The sequence below is a fragment of the Diabrotica virgifera genome, chromosome 8 (assembly GCF_917563875.1).
Source record: "Diabrotica virgifera virgifera chromosome 8, PGI_DIABVI_V3a".
Taxonomy (NCBI): Eukaryota; Metazoa; Arthropoda; class Insecta; order Coleoptera; family Chrysomelidae; genus Diabrotica; species Diabrotica virgifera.
In genome coordinates, this window is record NC_065450.1 from 61,112,429 (window position 1) to 61,130,827 (window position 18,399).

At 33.0% G+C, this 18,399-nt stretch overlaps 1 protein-coding gene across 2 annotated transcripts in view; it reads right to left on the reverse strand.

Moving 5' to 3' along the window:
* The window catches only part of LOC126890391 (uncharacterized), a 28,966-nt gene extending 17,886 nt beyond the window's left edge, over positions 1–11,080 (reverse strand). For both annotated transcript variants that reach the window (XM_050659286.1, XM_050659287.1), the window contains exons 1-2: positions 10,867–11,080; positions 4,139–4,359 (exon numbers count right to left, since the gene is read on the reverse strand). In XM_050659286.1, the coding sequence (XP_050515243.1) occupies positions 4,139–4,359; positions 10,867–10,909 (264 nt within the window). In that variant the 5' untranslated portion in view covers positions 10,910–11,080. The remainder of the gene's footprint in view (positions 1–4,138; positions 4,360–10,866) is intronic.
* Between the last annotated feature and the right edge of the window lie 7,319 nt (positions 11,081–18,399).

Below are 18,399 nucleotides of genomic sequence, written 5' to 3' on the forward strand. Positions count from 1 at the left end.
ATTTGAAAATTTTAAATTCAACTTACGTCTCTTATCTAGAACGTGGACTAAAATAGGGTTGCTGAAGTCATTTTTCTTTAGTAAATTCTTTAATTTTAAACATAAAAAAGTATTTATCAAATTACGCTACCAGTCATCATTTATTTGTGGATGTCGTTTACATCTTTACATCTGTACATCGTTTATTGGTGGATCACACAAAAGCATATGACATGATTCCTGTGAGAAAGCTGTGGCAGTCTCTTGAACGATCTTCCGAAAATAACACGATCAGATACCTCATCAGAAGAATTTCCAGTAACAAAAGGCTTACGACAAGGATGCTGCCTCTCTCCAATACTATTTAAGATCTATTTAAATGAAGCACTAAAACACTGGATACGATCTTGTTCAGGGAGGGGAATTCAACTTGACGGTGATGCAACGTTATTATACTCTACATTTCGCGGATAAGGGAGATTTAGAATTCATGACGAGACGATTATTTCAAACATATGAAGAGTGGGGCCTTTCGGCAAACAGAAAAAAAACGCAATACTTATGCATCGGGACTGAAGTAGAAGATCTAATAGTTAACGAACAAGAAACGATCAAGAACTGTGAGGAATATGTATATTCAACAACAATAAACAAGAGTGGGCTCACCTAAAAAGAGACAGAGCAAAGAATCGTGAAAGGTAAAAGGATGATTGGATTCCTAAACTTGATGCTATGGTCAAAAGAACTATCTAATCAAAGAAAGCATCTCATATTTAACTCCATCTTTAAAAGTATAGTGCTCTATGGATACGAAACATCGCAACTTACTAAATCCCTGGAACGACGCCTACTTGCATTGGAAATGGACTTCTGGAGAAGATCGGCTAGAAAATCAAGGCTTGAAAGTATAAAAAATAATGAAAGTCAAGTCAACCATCATAGTTGAAATTCAAAGAAAACAACTGATATGGTATGGTTATGTAGAAAGAATGGACGACGACAGACTGCCAAAAATTCCAAAATGGATGCGAAGGGAAAGAAGGAAGAGAGGAAGGCAATATCGGAAAGGAACGACCGACGGAGCTAGAAACTGGGAAAGGCGAATAACGCTATAAATAACCGGGATAATAATAAACCCTACCAGTCAAAGGATACATACAAAGATTGTCGGATGTTCCTCTACCGCCTGAACCTGTGATTACTCGATGAGAAACATGGTTAAATGCTGGCGTTATCCAGCCTTCTTCATCCAAAATTGAACATAGGCCTCCCCTAATTTCTTCCAGTTTTGTCAATCTTGGGCTTCCTACAACCAATTCCTAGCAACCTTTTTGACGTCGTCTGACCATCGTGTAGGTGGTTTACCTCTACTACTTCTGTCTGCTCGTGGTCTCCACACGATCTACCTCCCTTCCTTCGTTCTGGCTACATGGCGCGCCCAATTGAAGTTCAGCCATGCTATTCGCTCTACGACATCTGTGACGCCTGTTCTTCTTCTGATTTCCTCGTTTCCAATTCTGTCTCTGAGAGTCAGTTCAAGTAGTGACCATTCCATTCTTCTTTGTGTCACTCTAAGTTTGGTTACTGTGGCCTGGGTTAACGATAGTGTTTCGGCGCCGTAAGCCATGACTGGAAGCACACATTGGTCGAATGCAGTCATATTTTATGAAAATAATTATTATCAAATAAAAAGCATTGTATCAGATTTTTCTTTTTGAGCTGAATCTATTATTCCAGCTAAACGTTTATTCGAAATACGCGAGGTTTTAGATCAATTAATCTATATTAAAATTTATCATTCTTTTTTTAGTGAATTAGTTAAAAAAATAAAAACTGGATCAGATTTATTTAATAGGTTTATTTTGTGTTTTCATCACACGAGATAGATACAGCAGCTCAATATTTCACCACCCTTGTGCAAGAAGCGGCATGACAATCTACACCACGAACTGAACGTAGACCGACACATACATCAAATGCTCCCCTACACATTCGGCAACTCATTGCTGAAAAACGTCGTGCGAGAAGAAACTGGCAAAGATCTGGAAAAAACATAGATCAACATATATACAAAAGACTACGTAGACAACTTGGAGTAGCCATCAAAGCCGCAAACAACGAAACCTTCGAACATTACATTACAAACTTTAGAGCAAATGATCAGACGTTATGGAAGGCGACTAAGAAACTCCATAAACCAAATGGTGAATGGGCTCGTTCCAACAAAGAAAAAGCGGAGGTCTTTGCTGAACATCTTACGAGTGTATTTCAAACCGAGCTACCAGACCCTGATGAAGAAGTGGAAGAACTAATTAGCGCAGCATGTCAAATTTCCCTTCCAATCAAAAGTTTTACTCCTATAGAAGTCAAGAAAGAATAACCAAACTCAACTCACGAAAAGTTCCAGGTTATGACTTAATCTCGGCAAAAGTACTAAAACAACTTCCTCGTAAGGCCATTATTATGCTAACAGTAATATTTAATCGCATGCTAAGTTTATCATACTTTCCAAAAATATGGAAAGTTGCAGAAATCATAATGATCTTTAAGCCAGGCAAAGCGCCCAATGAAGTAACATCTTATCGACCCATTAGCCTACTCCCAATCGTTAGCAAAGTTTTTGAAAGATTGCTGCAACAAAGAATATACGCAGATCATGAATTCCTAACACTACTACCAGAACATCAGTTTGGTTTTCGGGAAAATCACTCTACTACACAACAACTATCAAATATCAAAAATAACAAATATTAAAAACTCTCGAAGAAAAGAAATAGTGCAACGCTCTATTCCTAGATATCTCACAAGCGTTTGACAAAGTTTGGCACAGAGGTCTGCTTTACAAAGTAAAATTAGCACTATCTAGTAACTATTTCCTCCTAATCAAATCCTACTTATCAAATAGATATTTCTCAGTAAAATTAAAAAACCAACAATCCAGCACCTGTCCTATTAACTCCGGAGTTCTGCAAGGTAGTGTTCTCGGGCCGCTGCTTTTCTCACTTTACACAGCCGATATACCAGAGTCTCATAATACTACGATCGCTTCCTTTGTTGATGACGTAGCAATACTAGCTGTAAATGAAGATCACATACAAGCCTCACAAGACCTGCAATACCATCTGGACATACTCAGTGAATGATACACAAAATGGCCAACAAAAGTAAATAAAACAAAATCATCTCAAATAACGTTTACAAACCTCCACAACACATGCCCACCTGTAAGAATGGAAAATGTACGAATACCAACAGTAACAGACGCTAAATACCTTGGCCTCCATCTTGACCAACGTCTTACTTGGAAAAAACATATACAGACTAAAAGAAGACAACTAGACTGAAAATTTAGGCAAATGTATTGGCTCCTTGGACGCAGATCAAAACTCAATATCCAAAACAAAATTCTTCTGTACAAAGCAATACTCAAACCTATTTGGTACTACGGACTACACCTCTGGGGCTGTGCAAAGTCAACATCACTGAATATCATCCAAAGATTTCAGTCTAAAGTTCTAAGATCAATAGTGGATGCACCATGGTATGTAACTAACCAAACACTTTACGAAGACTTAAATATACCTTTCATCAGAGAAGAAATCCATCGAGCCTCGGAATCACAAAACGAGCGTACCGATCACCATGACAATGAGTTAGTAAGGGTATTATTCCATAATGGCCCTGCCACAAGGAGACTAGATAGAACCTGGCCTCAGGACCTATTTTAAAACTTAAACATAAATAGAATAAGATGAGACATTATTGTAAGTCTCTTCTTCATCCCCAAAAACATGGAACAAATTTACTTAATACTCTTTTAATGATGTAGATTGTAAATAAACATAATTACATAAAAAAAATTGTGTTGTGAAAATTTATTGAAAAACTTTTCCAGGCTACATTGGTAACGCTATATTAGATACATCTTATAGTGTAAGAATAAAGATTGAAGGTTTTTAAATGGCAAAAGAAATTTTCTGTTTACATCGAAAAAATATTTTCGACATTTAAAAATATTTTGAGCAACGGGAGACAAAATTTAACTGTTAAATATTAAAAAAAAAACTACCAAAGAATACTACTTACAGTGAAAGTAACTTCAAGAAATTTCAATAAATTCTCATAAGTTAATATAATACTTAAATATTGTTATACATACAACAACTATACCAGGAATATTAGACGTTGTTTTTTGCGGTGTGTCATCTGGGGAAAAACGATAGAATTCTTCATTTTCTTTACACCAGCGTACATTACTGAGATGATCTTTCTCGTTTTTTGGTTTCAAGTTACAAACAAGAGTTGCACTGTTACCTACTTTCACAGATATTGGTACTTCTACTTCGACACTAGCTTCTAGGCATGATATGCAATGAATACCTAAATGGAAAATTTACAATAATAAAAATATTATAATATCATCTCTGAAAATCTATTAAAATTTTATTTAATAGTAATAAAAGAATAGATAGAATATCATCTGCAACACATATACAGGGTGCCCCGAAAAGATTGGTCATCAATTATACCACAGATTCTGGGGTCAAAAATATGTTGATTGAACCTCAGTTAACTATATACAATAGTGCACACAAAAAAAGTTACAACCCTTAGAAATTACAAAATGAAAATCGATTTTTTTTTCATATATCGAAAATTCTTAGAGATTTTTTTATTGAAAATGGACAAGTGACATTCTTATGGCAGCAACATTAAAAAAAAAATTAAAGTGAATATTGTGCCCCCCATAAAAATTTTATGGGGGTTTTGTTTCTTTAAACCCCCCAAACTTTTGTGTACGTTCCAATTAAATTATTATTGTGGCACCTTTAGTTAAACACAATGTTTTTAAAACGTTTTTGCCTCTTAGTACTTTTTCTTTAAGCCAGTGTTTATCGACATATTTTGAATATTTGTCGAATCCACCACATATTTTTGTATATGGTTAAATACGATTATATTAGAGACCTGTTAATAATCTGAAAATTTATTTATAATTTACATTTTTAGGTATATTTTGAAAAAGAAGCCACATCTCGATAAAAGGTGACTTGTCAAAAAAAGGCTAAGAGAAAAAAAAGTTTTAAAAACACTAATGGTACCACAATAATGGTTTAATTAAAACGTACACAAACATCTGTAGGGGTTTAAAGGAACAAAATCCCCATACAATTTTTATGTAAATACATTAAAAAAGAAGCCGCATCTCGATAAAAACAGGCTTATCGAAAAAATATTAAGAGGCAAAAAGTTTTCAAAACGTTGTATTTAACTAATGGTGCCAAAATAATGAATTAATTGGAACGTATCCAAAAGTATGGGGGGATTAATGGAACAAAACCCCCTTAAATTTTTTGGGTGGACCAACTTCACTATAATTTTGTTTTAAGATGTTCCTGCCATAATAATGATACATGTCAATTTTCAATAAAAAATCTCTTATAGTTTTCGATATATTGAAATAATTCGATTTTCATTTTGTAACTTCAAAGGGCTGTAACTTTTTTAAGGAGCACAATTTGTACTCAGGTAAGTTAGGTTCAATCGAACTATTTTTGACCCCAGAATGTGTGGTATAATTTATGACCAATCTTTTCGGGACACCCTGTATATCTGGACATATAATTGTCATGAACAATTATTTAAAAAAAGCCTCTAACACAAAGTGGACCTGGTAATCATCCAATGATTTAAGGGCACCCAAAGTCCCAATGAAGGACATTATTAACATTATGTCACATAGCTCTGTAACCAAAGCACTTAGAGACCTATTTTTTTTATTTTGAAACTACATGTACCTATTGTTTATTTCCGCGTAGATCTTTGTAAAGTTAGAGTGAAAGAAACATTTATTTTAAAATTTTTTAAAATATTCATACGAAAAAAAACAAAAAAAGTTTAGATTTTATTTTTTATTTTACTTGTTTTTGTACATATTTTAATAAAATTTTACGCGGCACTTGATATTATCTATCTACAACTCCTGCAAGAATTTGGACGTTATGTCATCTAAGGATCCAGAGATATTTGACATCAAAAGTTAAAAACGTAGTATTCGGGAAATCGCAAAAACATAAAAGACTCTAATAGGATATAAATACCGATACACGGTAAGTTGAGTGTAGACGTTCAGAAAACAAATAATTTTGTAACCATGGATATTTTATACTAAAACGTGTTATATATCGTTGGAAAGAGAAAAGATTTCAGAGAATAATTTTCAATCAAAACCCAAAAAAGGTAAAAAAATTTAATTTTCGAACTCTGGCTGCTCTTAAACAAGAACTAAATTGACTTTATAATTGCTAACAAAAAAATTAAATGGAAGACGTACCTAACTTTATTAAATCAATTTCCAACAGGAAATGACCATAGAATGGTTAGGGCGAAGATAGTCTTTAACGTAATAAAAAAGAAATATTATGATAAAAAGACTGAACATGTCGCAATTATTGTAATTACTAATACAAGGGAGAAAACCCAGGAAGAAACAGAGAGTAACCTACAGAAAGACGTACAAGATGAAATCAATATTGAACAGCTTAACGAAAGGTTGGTAGACATATTAAGAAAATAGAAAAAAGTACTAAGACAAGCAAACAAGCAAAACAGAAAAACTTATTAAAGACACCAGAAACCTAATGCAAATAAGAAAGGAAATGAAAGATAAGCACACAACGAACATAACAGTGCTAAGTAATGAAACAAAATCATTTCAAAAGCATATAGGAAAGACATAAGGGACTTTGAAACTATAGAAACAACTAATACCGTAGAACAAAACAAAAACCTAAAAATTATAAAACGAACATTGAAGAGATTATCGAGGAATATTTATATAATAAAAATGTATACCATTTTTATTCAGTTGCAATGCGAAGGCAAAACAATCTTACTTTTCAATTAGAATACGGAGCGCAGTCCAGTCCTCTGAATCGCGATTTTCGGCTCTTATTGGAGCCTCATCGGAAAGAACGTAGGCACTGTTCTCCATACCCCAATTGACTAGCGTTGAGAGGTTTTCCCACCCATTGCAACCGAAGTGAAGGTATTAGGTGACTAGCGTCATCTGGCAATTGAAAGATGAAGTTAGTTTTCAATCCTAATAGCAAAATTAATAATATTGAAAATATTAAAAACATTACTAAAAGATTTTTAAATTGAAAACTTATTGGTACATTTCCCTGGTGACACCTCCAAGGCTTCTACAATTTGCAAGCCAAATGGATGCTGCAGTGAAGACAAAGGGAAGGAATTCTACACTATGCAATTCACATCCCCCGTCTGCAGCTCGGTAAAGTTCCAACGGAAAATGCACCTGGTTCCTCTACGGAGTAATACGACTATAAAATAAAAATGCAATTGTTCTTTTCATGATCATTTTTCAGTGTGTAACAAATGATAGGAAAAAGGGTAAGTCCGTGATAATACACATTTATGACATTTATTCTAACATGACATTTTAGTTAAATCTGACAGTTGTCACATTTTATTTTCAATTTGGAATAAAAACAAATCAAATGTGTTTCTTGCATTTATAAAATGGTATTTTTTTTGATTTGTATAGTCTTATAAATTATACAGATTATATTTGTAATATTATTATCTAATTAAAAAAATTATTTTTTTATTATGGCGCCATCTATCGACAACTAGAATAACTAGAATAAATGTTATAAAAATGTCACCGACGAAATGTAATCACCGACGTGCCTTTTTCTCTGTCACATACAATTTAAAGAAATCGAAAAACTGTGACGCACTGAAAGATGATCATGAGAAATACTGTACCATTTTTATTCAGTTGCAATGCGAAGGCAAAACAACCTTACTTTTCAATTAGAATACGGAGTGCACTCCAGTCCTCTGAATCGCGATTTTCGGCTCTTATTGGAGCCTCATCGGAAAGAACGTAGGCACTGTTCTCCATACCTGTACAATATTTATATGTTAAAAAATAAACCAGAACATGCAATATATGACATACAACAGATCTTGAAGATCATCGAAGAGTACTATAGAACATTATATAGTCGAGATGATCACATTCCAGCGGTAGATATCCCAGAAATATAAAATAAAGAACCAGAGAAACTACTGATTATAACCGATAAGGAACTTGGATCATCGTTTAAAGGCATAAAGAACAAAAAAAAATCTATAGAACGTAAAATTGTAGGAGGAATGATTAAAATAGGAAGCTAATACTTCATATATGCTTTATAAACTCTATACCTGCCTCTTTGAAGGAATTATACCAAACAATGGAATAGTGCCGTTATGACAATATTGCGAAAAAAGGCGATGTAACAGAAATTGGAAACACATACTTATCAGCTTGTTGTCTTATTTATGTAAGTTGTTTGTGGGGATATTTCTAGACTGTGATCTAAGCTAAATTTTTGCAAACCACTAGAGCAAACCGGATTTGGGAGCGGCTTTGGAATGAATGACCACCTACAAAAAATAAAGTCCATGATAGAGAAAGTTATAGAATACAATAAGCCATTAATATTATTTTTGTAGACTATTAGAAAGAATATGACTTAGTCCGGCACAGCTCAATGTTAAGAGTTCTTACAGAGTGTAGTATTGATCCTAGGTAAACAACTCTTCTTCGGAATATGTATAATAGCGCAACAACTGCAGTGAGAATTAAATATTGTGACACAGACACATTTCCATTGGGGAACAGTATTATGAAAAAAGACACCATCTCTCCAAAATTATTCACCGCTTTACTACAAAGTGCTATGAGAAACAATAAATGGGGAAAAATATTGAAGTCAACATAAATGTAGAGTTTCTGAACAAATTGAGATTTGCAGACGAGACCATACAGTCCGTATTACCGACTGGGTAGATCTTGCTTATTAAGTCCTTCAAGATTTTCAGAGCTGTTGTACATGAGTTGGTCTTAAACTTAATTTTTCCAAAAAACAATATATGACGAGACTTATACTGGCCAAAAACATTTAAACAAATGGCACGCAAATTAAACAAGGGCAAGAATATAAGGTGTAGGATACAGGATAAACAACAGTAGTCCAGAAAGCCACTGCGCATCCGCTAGGAAAAATATTCCGATTCGGATTTTTTGCACAATCTTATTCAAAAAGGAACCCTTTTAACAAATTTGCATGTTGTCAGGACCGAAAGTGGGTAAAACATTTTTTAAACGTTTTTTTCTTCCTAAAATTATTTTTTTTGCATGGAACAAAGTTTTTTAGGTTCTGTTGGATCATTCCAAACAGAAAAGGTATTTAGTGACATTTCTCTAAAGTTGATAGTTTTTGACATATAATCGATTAAAAATTGAAAAATTTTGAAATAGGCCATTTTTAACCCCCAAAAACTATGTGAAAAACTGAAAATTTGAATGTTGCCAAAGTAGGTAGATATTATTTAAACATCGATTGACGAAATCCAGGAGAGTTTTTTGCAATACAATATTCAAAACCCCTTTGGTTTTTAATTGATAATCAAGCGTGCGCGACACTATTTTCCACCGACGGAAAACCACCGACTTTAAGGAAAAATCCCGAAACAGGTCGATTTTTATTTTTAAGTGATGATATTGTGGCATATATGGTATACTAGTGACTTCATCCATCTGGGCGTGATGACGTATCGATGATTTTTTTAAATGAGAATAGGGGTCGTGTGCTGGCTCATTTGAAAAGTTTGTCAATTCTCTATTCAGTAATATAAACATTTATATAATTATTTATACAGGGTGTCCTTCTACTTCTTTTTTTTCAAATAATATAATTTAATAAAAAAATTTTGGATACCCTGTATAAATAATTATGTAAATATTTACATTATTGAATATAAAATTGAAGAACCTTTCAAATGAGCTACAACACGACCCCTATTCTTATTTAAAAAAAATCATCGATTACGTCATCACGCCCAGACGGATGACGTCACTAGTATACGACATATGCCACAATATAATAACTTAAAAATAAAAATCGACCTGTTTCGGGTTTTTTCTTTAAAGTCACCGGTTTACGAAATAACGAATTTATTCCTTTCATTTGCACCATACTGTATACACATGCAACGGTGGAAAATAGTGTCGCGCACGCGTGATTAGAAATTAAAAAACAAAGGAGTTTTGAATACTGTATTGCAAAACACTTTTCGGGATTTCATCAATCGATATTTAAAGAATATCTACATATCCTGGCAACTTTCAAATTTTAAGTTTTTCACATAGATTTTGAAGGTTAAAAATGGCCAATTTCGCAATTTTTCAATTTTTAATCGGTTATATGTCAAAAACTATCAACTTAAGAGAAAAGTCACTACAGACCTTTTCTGTTTGGAATGATCCAAAAAACCTAAAACACTTTGTTCCATGCAAAAAAAAAATAATTTTAGGAAAAAAACAAAAAAAAAAGTTTCAAAAATTTTTGACTTTTGGTCCTGGCAACATGCCAATTTGTTAAAAAGGGTCCTTTTTGAGTAAGATTGTGCAAAAAATCCGAATCGGAATATTTTTCCTAGCGGATGCGCAGTGGCTTTTTGGACTACGGATATAAATACATAGAAGAATAGGACTAAAGTGGACAGCTTAGGGAAAACTAAGGAAAGTCTTTAGATCGGATATTCCCATTTGCTTGAAAATAAAGGTCTATGATTAGTATCTATGGACACCCAGTTCTAACAAATCAAGAAGAAAAAATTGACAATAACAACGACAACAAATAATAATCAGTAAACATAAAATTAAAAAAGAGAGAATTAGCTTTGATATTGTTAAAAATATCTACTATCTGTTTCAAAAGTGTGAAGAGTGTAAAACATTATATTTAAAATATAATTGACTAGAACAACATTTAACTTTTAGAAATACCTAGTTATTAACAAAAATCTTACTTGCTAACAATGTAACACAAATGAAGCACGCGTATTGTAACATGTTTCTTCCAAGACTCTTTAGATGTATTTACGAGGTCTGTGTTTGTGTCTAAATTTTGATGGGTTAGGTTATAATATCATTTCTCCGATTTTCGATAAAATATCCGGTTTTAGTTGCTGTAACAAGTTCTTAATTGCTGATTTCAAAAAAAAGTTGTTGGCATTGTGAGACATACAAAACACCATTAAAGATAAGCTGTTATATACGGGGTCAATAATCGCGAAGATTTCTCTTAAGAGAGTAGGCTCAAAATTTTAGGACAATGCTTTTTAAATGCATTCATGTTTTTGAAATACTGAGATAGCTCTGGTGCAAAAAATCGATCCATTGAAAATTTGGTCATTTTTGATGTCTCGAATTTCCTAAATGTGTTGTCCGATTTAAGTGATTGTGATACCATGTTATAGCCTTATTCATTAAAAATATCGCTGTAATAATATTCTTGCTAGATAGGTAAACTGTCATTGTATACCGGGTGTACGAATCAAACTGTTTTTTTTTTCTCAAAGTTAGCGTCACCCTGTGGACTATCCTAGCATTTATAAAATACTGAAATTAAAACCCAACTATAGCCCCACGGTTTCTTAACATTCTGTTTTTAGATTCATTCGCTTATGTTACGACCAACGTTAAGGGGTAATTTTACATGAGAAAATAATGTCAGTTGGTTTTATATTCATAATATGTCCGCAAACGCTTCGTTTCCGAGATATATTGTGTTCAATTTTTTTTACAAACTGGCGATTTATTTATAAGTGTAATTTTTAAAATGAGAGATGCAATGTGGAAATCACATAACATAATATCAATTTGCTTGGTTATGTTATTTAGTTATGTGATATACACGTTGCACCTCTCATTTTAAAAATTAATTACTCAGTCATTTGACAACCGCTTTTACAAAACTTTATATCGCTAGATAGGTGAATGACCGTTCTTTCAATTTACAAAAAAAATATACTGGGTGTCCCATTAAAAAAAGTCAACAAAGCTTTTTTCAAAAATCCTCTATTTTTTTCGTAATTGAAATCGATATAAAAAACTCAATCCATTCAATCCAAACTTTTACTAAAATAAAACATTTTAGCGAAAACCGCATGTTTCTATCTAGAGCCGTTTAAAAGTTACAGACAGTTAAATTGGGGGAAATATAAGTGGACACCCGGTAATTGGTAGGAATTATTTTTATGTTGTAGGTTTGTTTCCGACATTATCTCAAATGTACCTAAATTTTCCAGTGGCTCTGTTATTATAATGAACCTGTAATCTTTTACAAAATTCCAACTTGAAGTAATGTTTATAGAGAGATATTTATATTATTTTATCGCAATAAATTTTTCCAAATATTATTATCTATTGTAGACTTAAGACCTCTTGCGATTAAAACATAAAATGAACGTTGTAAATTTTATATCGTCAATAATAGTCCAGTCATCAAGAGTTAATTAGAGATTTACTGTAAATTTTTGTTAGCAAAGACAGATGTTCAAAACATTTTGGATACAAGCCGTACTTACCTCTTACTTCCAATTATCTACCCCTGATTGTAAAAAAATCGTCTCCTTTATTCATCGTCTCCGTGCCTTATAAATTGTAAAAGGCAGAGATTCGGGATGTTAGTAGAAAGAGGTTCCACGAGAATTTTCAGATTTATTGTTTAGATCTGGGACCATTTCTCCTTAAAGGCGGGTTAACATAAATAATGAATAACGAACGTGGCTCACGCTTATGTATTTTGCCCGTGCTATTGTTAGATATTTTATTATTTATTTTCAAACTCGAGCAGTACATTTGTATTTGTATGCAATACATAAATGCAAATGTACTGCTCGAGGTTAAAAATAGATAATAAAATATGTAACAATAGCACGGGCAAAATACTCAAGCGTGAGCCACGTTCGTTATTCACTAGTAATGTCAACCCGCCTTAATAGATGTTTATAATTCTGCTTATAGTATGGTATAACTAGATCCAGACCCAGATATTCAAAGTGAAAGTTATCCTCCAACATCAAATTGTTCTATATGGTCCACATAATGTTCAGAAAAAAGTCACACCATTTTGAGCATCGGGTTTGGGGGGGGGGGGAGAGGGGAGAAATCGGTAAATTCGTAGTTTTTTATGTTTTTCATCAATATTTGTAAAATTATGCGGTTTAGCATGTACCACCTGCTTTACAAAAATGTTCTGCATTAAATTTGAAATAAAAAGGCCCTATGCATAATCCTTCTAAAATAAACGGTTCCAAGGTTACGGAGGTAGTATAGAATAATTGGTCCAAAAAGGGCCTAACCCAGAGATCCAAAGTAGAAGTATTCCTCCAACACCAAATTGTTCTATATTTATGGTCCACATATTGTTCAGTAATAAGTTTTCCAGAGTTACGGAGGGTGAACAGTGGAGGTTTTCGATAAATTTTATATTTTTTGGGCAATTTATAATATTATTACTGATGAAAGGAATTTTATTTGACAGAATTGTGTTTTGTAAATAAAATTTGCTATTTCAGTGGCCGATGGTATGTTAGTGATAAGCCCTTGAAGAAACGTCAACCTCACCACCCAAAATCATCATCAATTGCCCAAAAAATATAAAAAGTATCGAAAACCTCCACTTTTCGTCCTCCGTAACCCTGGAACCGTTGATTTTATAACAATTATGTATAGAACATTTTTTTTTTAAATATCATGTAGAACATTCTTGTATATAACATTGTTTACGCTAAAGCATAGTTTTAGAAATATTTACCAAAAACGTAAAAAATCTTCTAATTTACCGACTTCTCCTCCATCCCGCCCCCCCCCAAACCGGACGCTTAAAATGGTGTAAGTTTTTATTGAACAATATATGGCCCATATAGAACAATTTGGTGTTGGAGGAAAACTTTTACTTTGGATGTCTGGGTTAGGTCTTTTTTTGAAGTAATTATACTATACTACCTCCGTAACTTTGGAACCGTTCATTTTAGAAGGATTATGCGTATAACCTTTTTTATTTCAAATTTGTGTGTGTGTGTGTGTGGAAAGATAATGGCATGGAATCAAGTCCATTTGCCACAGAAAGTTGTAAAAGGAATTTTCTTATAGTATAACTACAGAGATGCGGGTTATGCCGTTTTAAATTTGTATTTTATTTTCTTTAATAAAATTTACTAAAAGTTCCAAGGTGTTTTTATTGGCAGCTAACAAAATGTGTGTAAGATTTAATGGAAGAAAATATTTCATTTCAATAAGTGTACTAATTAAATCATTGGATTTTTTTAAATGTTTTTTGCAACCGAAAAATATATGATTTAGATCTCCGTAAGAGTTCTGATCACAACTACAGGCCGAGGACTGTATATAATAATGCCCAGCTTAGCAAGGTGCGATGGAAATCGCCCATGATTTGTTTTAAGTCGAAAAACACTTGCCGAAAAGAATTTTGAAGTAGGGTAGTTGAAAATATATAGAGGTGGGGATGGTAGGGTAGGATGTATTTTAAAGTAGGTATTTTGTGAGTTTTCTACAGTATTTTCCCACTGTCGTTCCCATTTTAATCTTATTTTATTTTTTATCAAATGAAAGACGTCTGGTAATGTATAAATATTACAAAGAACTCCGTTAAGTACTGCTTCCTTAGCCAAACTATCAGCTTTTTCATTACCTAGTATACCTGTATGACCTTTGACCCATACAAATGTTATATTTAAATCTGCTATCAAATTTTTTAAATTGCATAATATAGGACATTTCATTCTTTCAAATTTTATGCTTTTTATTGACTCCAATGCAGACTTAGAATCAGTTAGTATTACTCCATCTCGTAAATTATTTGATGTTAACCCAGTAATGCCCTTCCAAATTGCTATAAGTTCAGTAGTATATATGCTACATATTGATGGTAATTTAAACATAAATGATTGTTTTGTATTTTGGATAAAAACTCCACAACCAACTCCGTGTTTTGTTTTTGATCCATCTGTATATATAAATGGCTCATTGACTAATCCACCTAATATGGATTTTAGAAGGGTGTGATTTATATGATGGTATTCTGTATAATTGGGTATTATGACTCTGTGTGGTTTTATTAGTGATCTATAGGGTATGGTATACATAAACAATGTTTTATTTTTACCAAAGGAAATGTGATCAGCATTGGTCTCAACGAAAGCTTCTGCCAGTGGAGGAGAATTCTTTATTTTCCAAAAGCGGTTTGTTAAATCTTCTTTTGCAATATCACTTAATTTGTTGATCATGTTTGACTCTAAGGATTTTAGTTTTAAAAGATATTTTTGTGATAATAGCTGCCGACGCAAATCCAAAGGCAATTCATTACATTCTGCCAGTATTGCTTTCACCGGTGATGATATCATTCCACCTATGCAAGTTCTAAGACATTTATATTGAACTTTGTTTATTTTGTTTAGATTGGTGTTACAAGCAGATCCGTATAAACAACATCCATAGTCAATGATAGACCGCACATAGGCTCTATAAAACAATAAAGCTATACCAGTAGCTGCGCCCCAACTTCGATTTGTTACACACCTAAGCAAATTATAGCCTTTCTCACATTTGTTTATTAAGTGACGTATGTGACTCGACCATAGTAACTTGGTGTCAACAATGATACCTAAATACTTAAACTCTTTAACTACCGACAAGGTACGCCCACACAGAGTTAATCTCTCTGGTGCACGTAGTCTATGCCTGGTAAAAAACATAATAGAGCATTTTTCTGTTGAAAGGGTCATACCAGTTTCTTCTGTCCATGTACTTACCTTATGCATAATATTATCAAGAGCCTCAGTGCATGCTTCATAACTATTTTGGATGGTGTATATACAGATATCATCTGCATATTGTATGCAATTTACGGAATTATGAAATAGTGAATGAATATTGGCAGAATATATATTAAAGAGTATAGGACTAAGTACGGATCCCTGTGGCAACCCATGATAAACAACCCTTGGACCATGTAACACATTTCTATGGTCTCTAATATAGACATGTCTAGAAAAATATAGTTGCAATATATTTAGAGCAGTCGTTTCGCTAAGACCAATCTTAACCATTTTCTGTTTAAGTATATTTATATTTACAGAGTCGTAAGCCCCTTTTATATCTAGGAATAAACAAGCTAGATACTTGTTGCCAGAAAAGGCAATCTGGATGTCATTTACTAAATGAGTTACTGCATCCAAAGTACCATATCCCCTTCTAAAACCGTATTGAGTATTAGGTAATATATTGTTATACTCCATGTACCACTCCAGTCTTGTTTTTATCATTCTTTCGAACGTTTTAGTTATACATGACATTAAAGATATAGGGCGATAAGAGGAAGGCATATTTCTATCTTTAGTAGGTTTTAAAATTAAACAAATGGTAATTTGTTTGAGATGCTCAACATAGTTTGAATTCACCCACCAATCATTGTATATATTTAGTATAAAATTTTTAGCAACTTGGGGAAGATTTTTAATAATGTCATATGTAACATAATCATTACCCGGAGTAGTACATCTAGAGGTCTTAATTGAAGCTTCAAGTTCTGTTATATCAAAAGGTGCATCCATGTAGTGGCTGCCAATTTTCTCGTTCGGACCTTCAAGCATATTTGGCACAAAACTAGGTGCTACAATATCAAAAATTTGGTTTATTAGTTCTTCAGATAGAGGATGTTTTTTAAAAGTTGAGTTTTTGTTCGATATTTTTTTTATAAAACTCCAAATTTTTGATATTGGGGTATTTTTATTTAATTTGTTAATAAAATTTTTCCAGCATAGTTGTTGCTTTTGTTTAAAAAGTAATTTAGCTTTGGCCTGAATATGCTTAAACTTGAGGTAATTTTCATAATTCGTGGTCATTTTATATTCATGGTATGCGTCTTTTCTATCATTAACAATTAAAGTGCATTCATTATCCCACCAAATAGGATTTGGAGGTTTTTTACTGTTACCTGAACGAGATTTCATTGACTTAGAAGCTGCATCATTTATTACTTTCATAAAAAAATCAAAGGAGTTATTATTACTATTATTGTTATAGATTTGTGTTTCGATTAGGTTTTGAAAAAGCGTCCAGTCAGCTGAAGACTCAATCCATTTTCTAGAGGGTGTTTTGTTAGTGGGGATATATTCCCGAGATATAGTAATATGGATAGGGAGATGATCTGAGCCAAGTGTATCATTCAGAGGATTCCATTCAGATAAACTTAAAAGGCTAGGTGAGACAAAGGTAAGATCTATGGCAGAAGGTCTTTCGTTAGGTCTGACTATCTTAGTAGGTCGTCCGTCGTTTAAAATAATTAGGTTAGTTTCTTCTATAGCTTCTACAAGTCGATTTCCTTGTGAGTTATGTATTGTAGAGCCCCAGAGACTGTGATGACAGTTAAAATCACCGCATATAATGACATCACCCTGTAGTTGTGAAAAAAGATTATTCCAGTCAGTCTTAGTTGCTTTTATGTTGGGAGCTTTATAAATGGAGGCTAAGGATATCTTAAGGTCATCGATATATGCTGCACATACTTCTATTTTGGAATTAAAGTTTTTACGAATTGAAATTTCATGATAGCATAGGGAATCTTTAATAAGTATGGCAGTGCCTCCGAATCCATCAGTTCGATCTACATGTAATATATTGTAAGTTGGTAAATGAAATATTTTCTTTTTAGATAACCAAGTTTCGTTAAGCATAATTAAATCAAATTTAACAGCGTGATCGTTTAGAAAATTAATAAGATTAGCTTTGTTTTTAGTAATGGAGTTACAGTTCTATTGCAATATATTTATCATCTACTTAATAATAATTTTCGTCACTATCACTATCATTGTATTGTATCGTATCTAAGATTGTTCTGAGTTCTGTTTGTGTTTCCTGGATAATTAGTGGATCTGGGTTTACCAAATTAAATTTTTTAAGCATATTTTCAAAAATAGAAGGAAGTTTCTGCAGTATCTGTGATTCTAATTTTTCTTTGTATGAATGGAAAGCTTCTCTATGTGGATTAGGAATGATAGGATTTGAAGCGGTATTTTTAAGTTTAAATGAAGGGGGTTTATTAACTGAAAGGGGCGAACTTACTTTGCGCTTTTTCGGCTGTAGGTAATGTGGACGTGGTACCCAATTTTTATTACTCGTGGAGGGGGAATTGTTCGTGTCAATATTACCATTCACCTCAGGGAAATTGTTTAAATTATTTAAAATATCGAAATTATTATGTGTTACTATTTTAGCGTAAGACGGATTTCTTACAATAACTTCAGCTTCTTTAAATGATACATTTTTTTCAGACATGATCTTTTTAATTTTTAATTGTTCCTGGTATTTCGGGCAAATTTTTGATACGGACTGATGGTCATGCTTTTCACAGTATATGCAGTAAGTGTCAGAAGTGCAATCGGTATCATCATTTTCATCGTGGGTTTGACCACATTTTTTACATTTAGTTGTAGTGCTTTTACAGTATTTGGCTGTGTGGCCATATCGAAGGCACC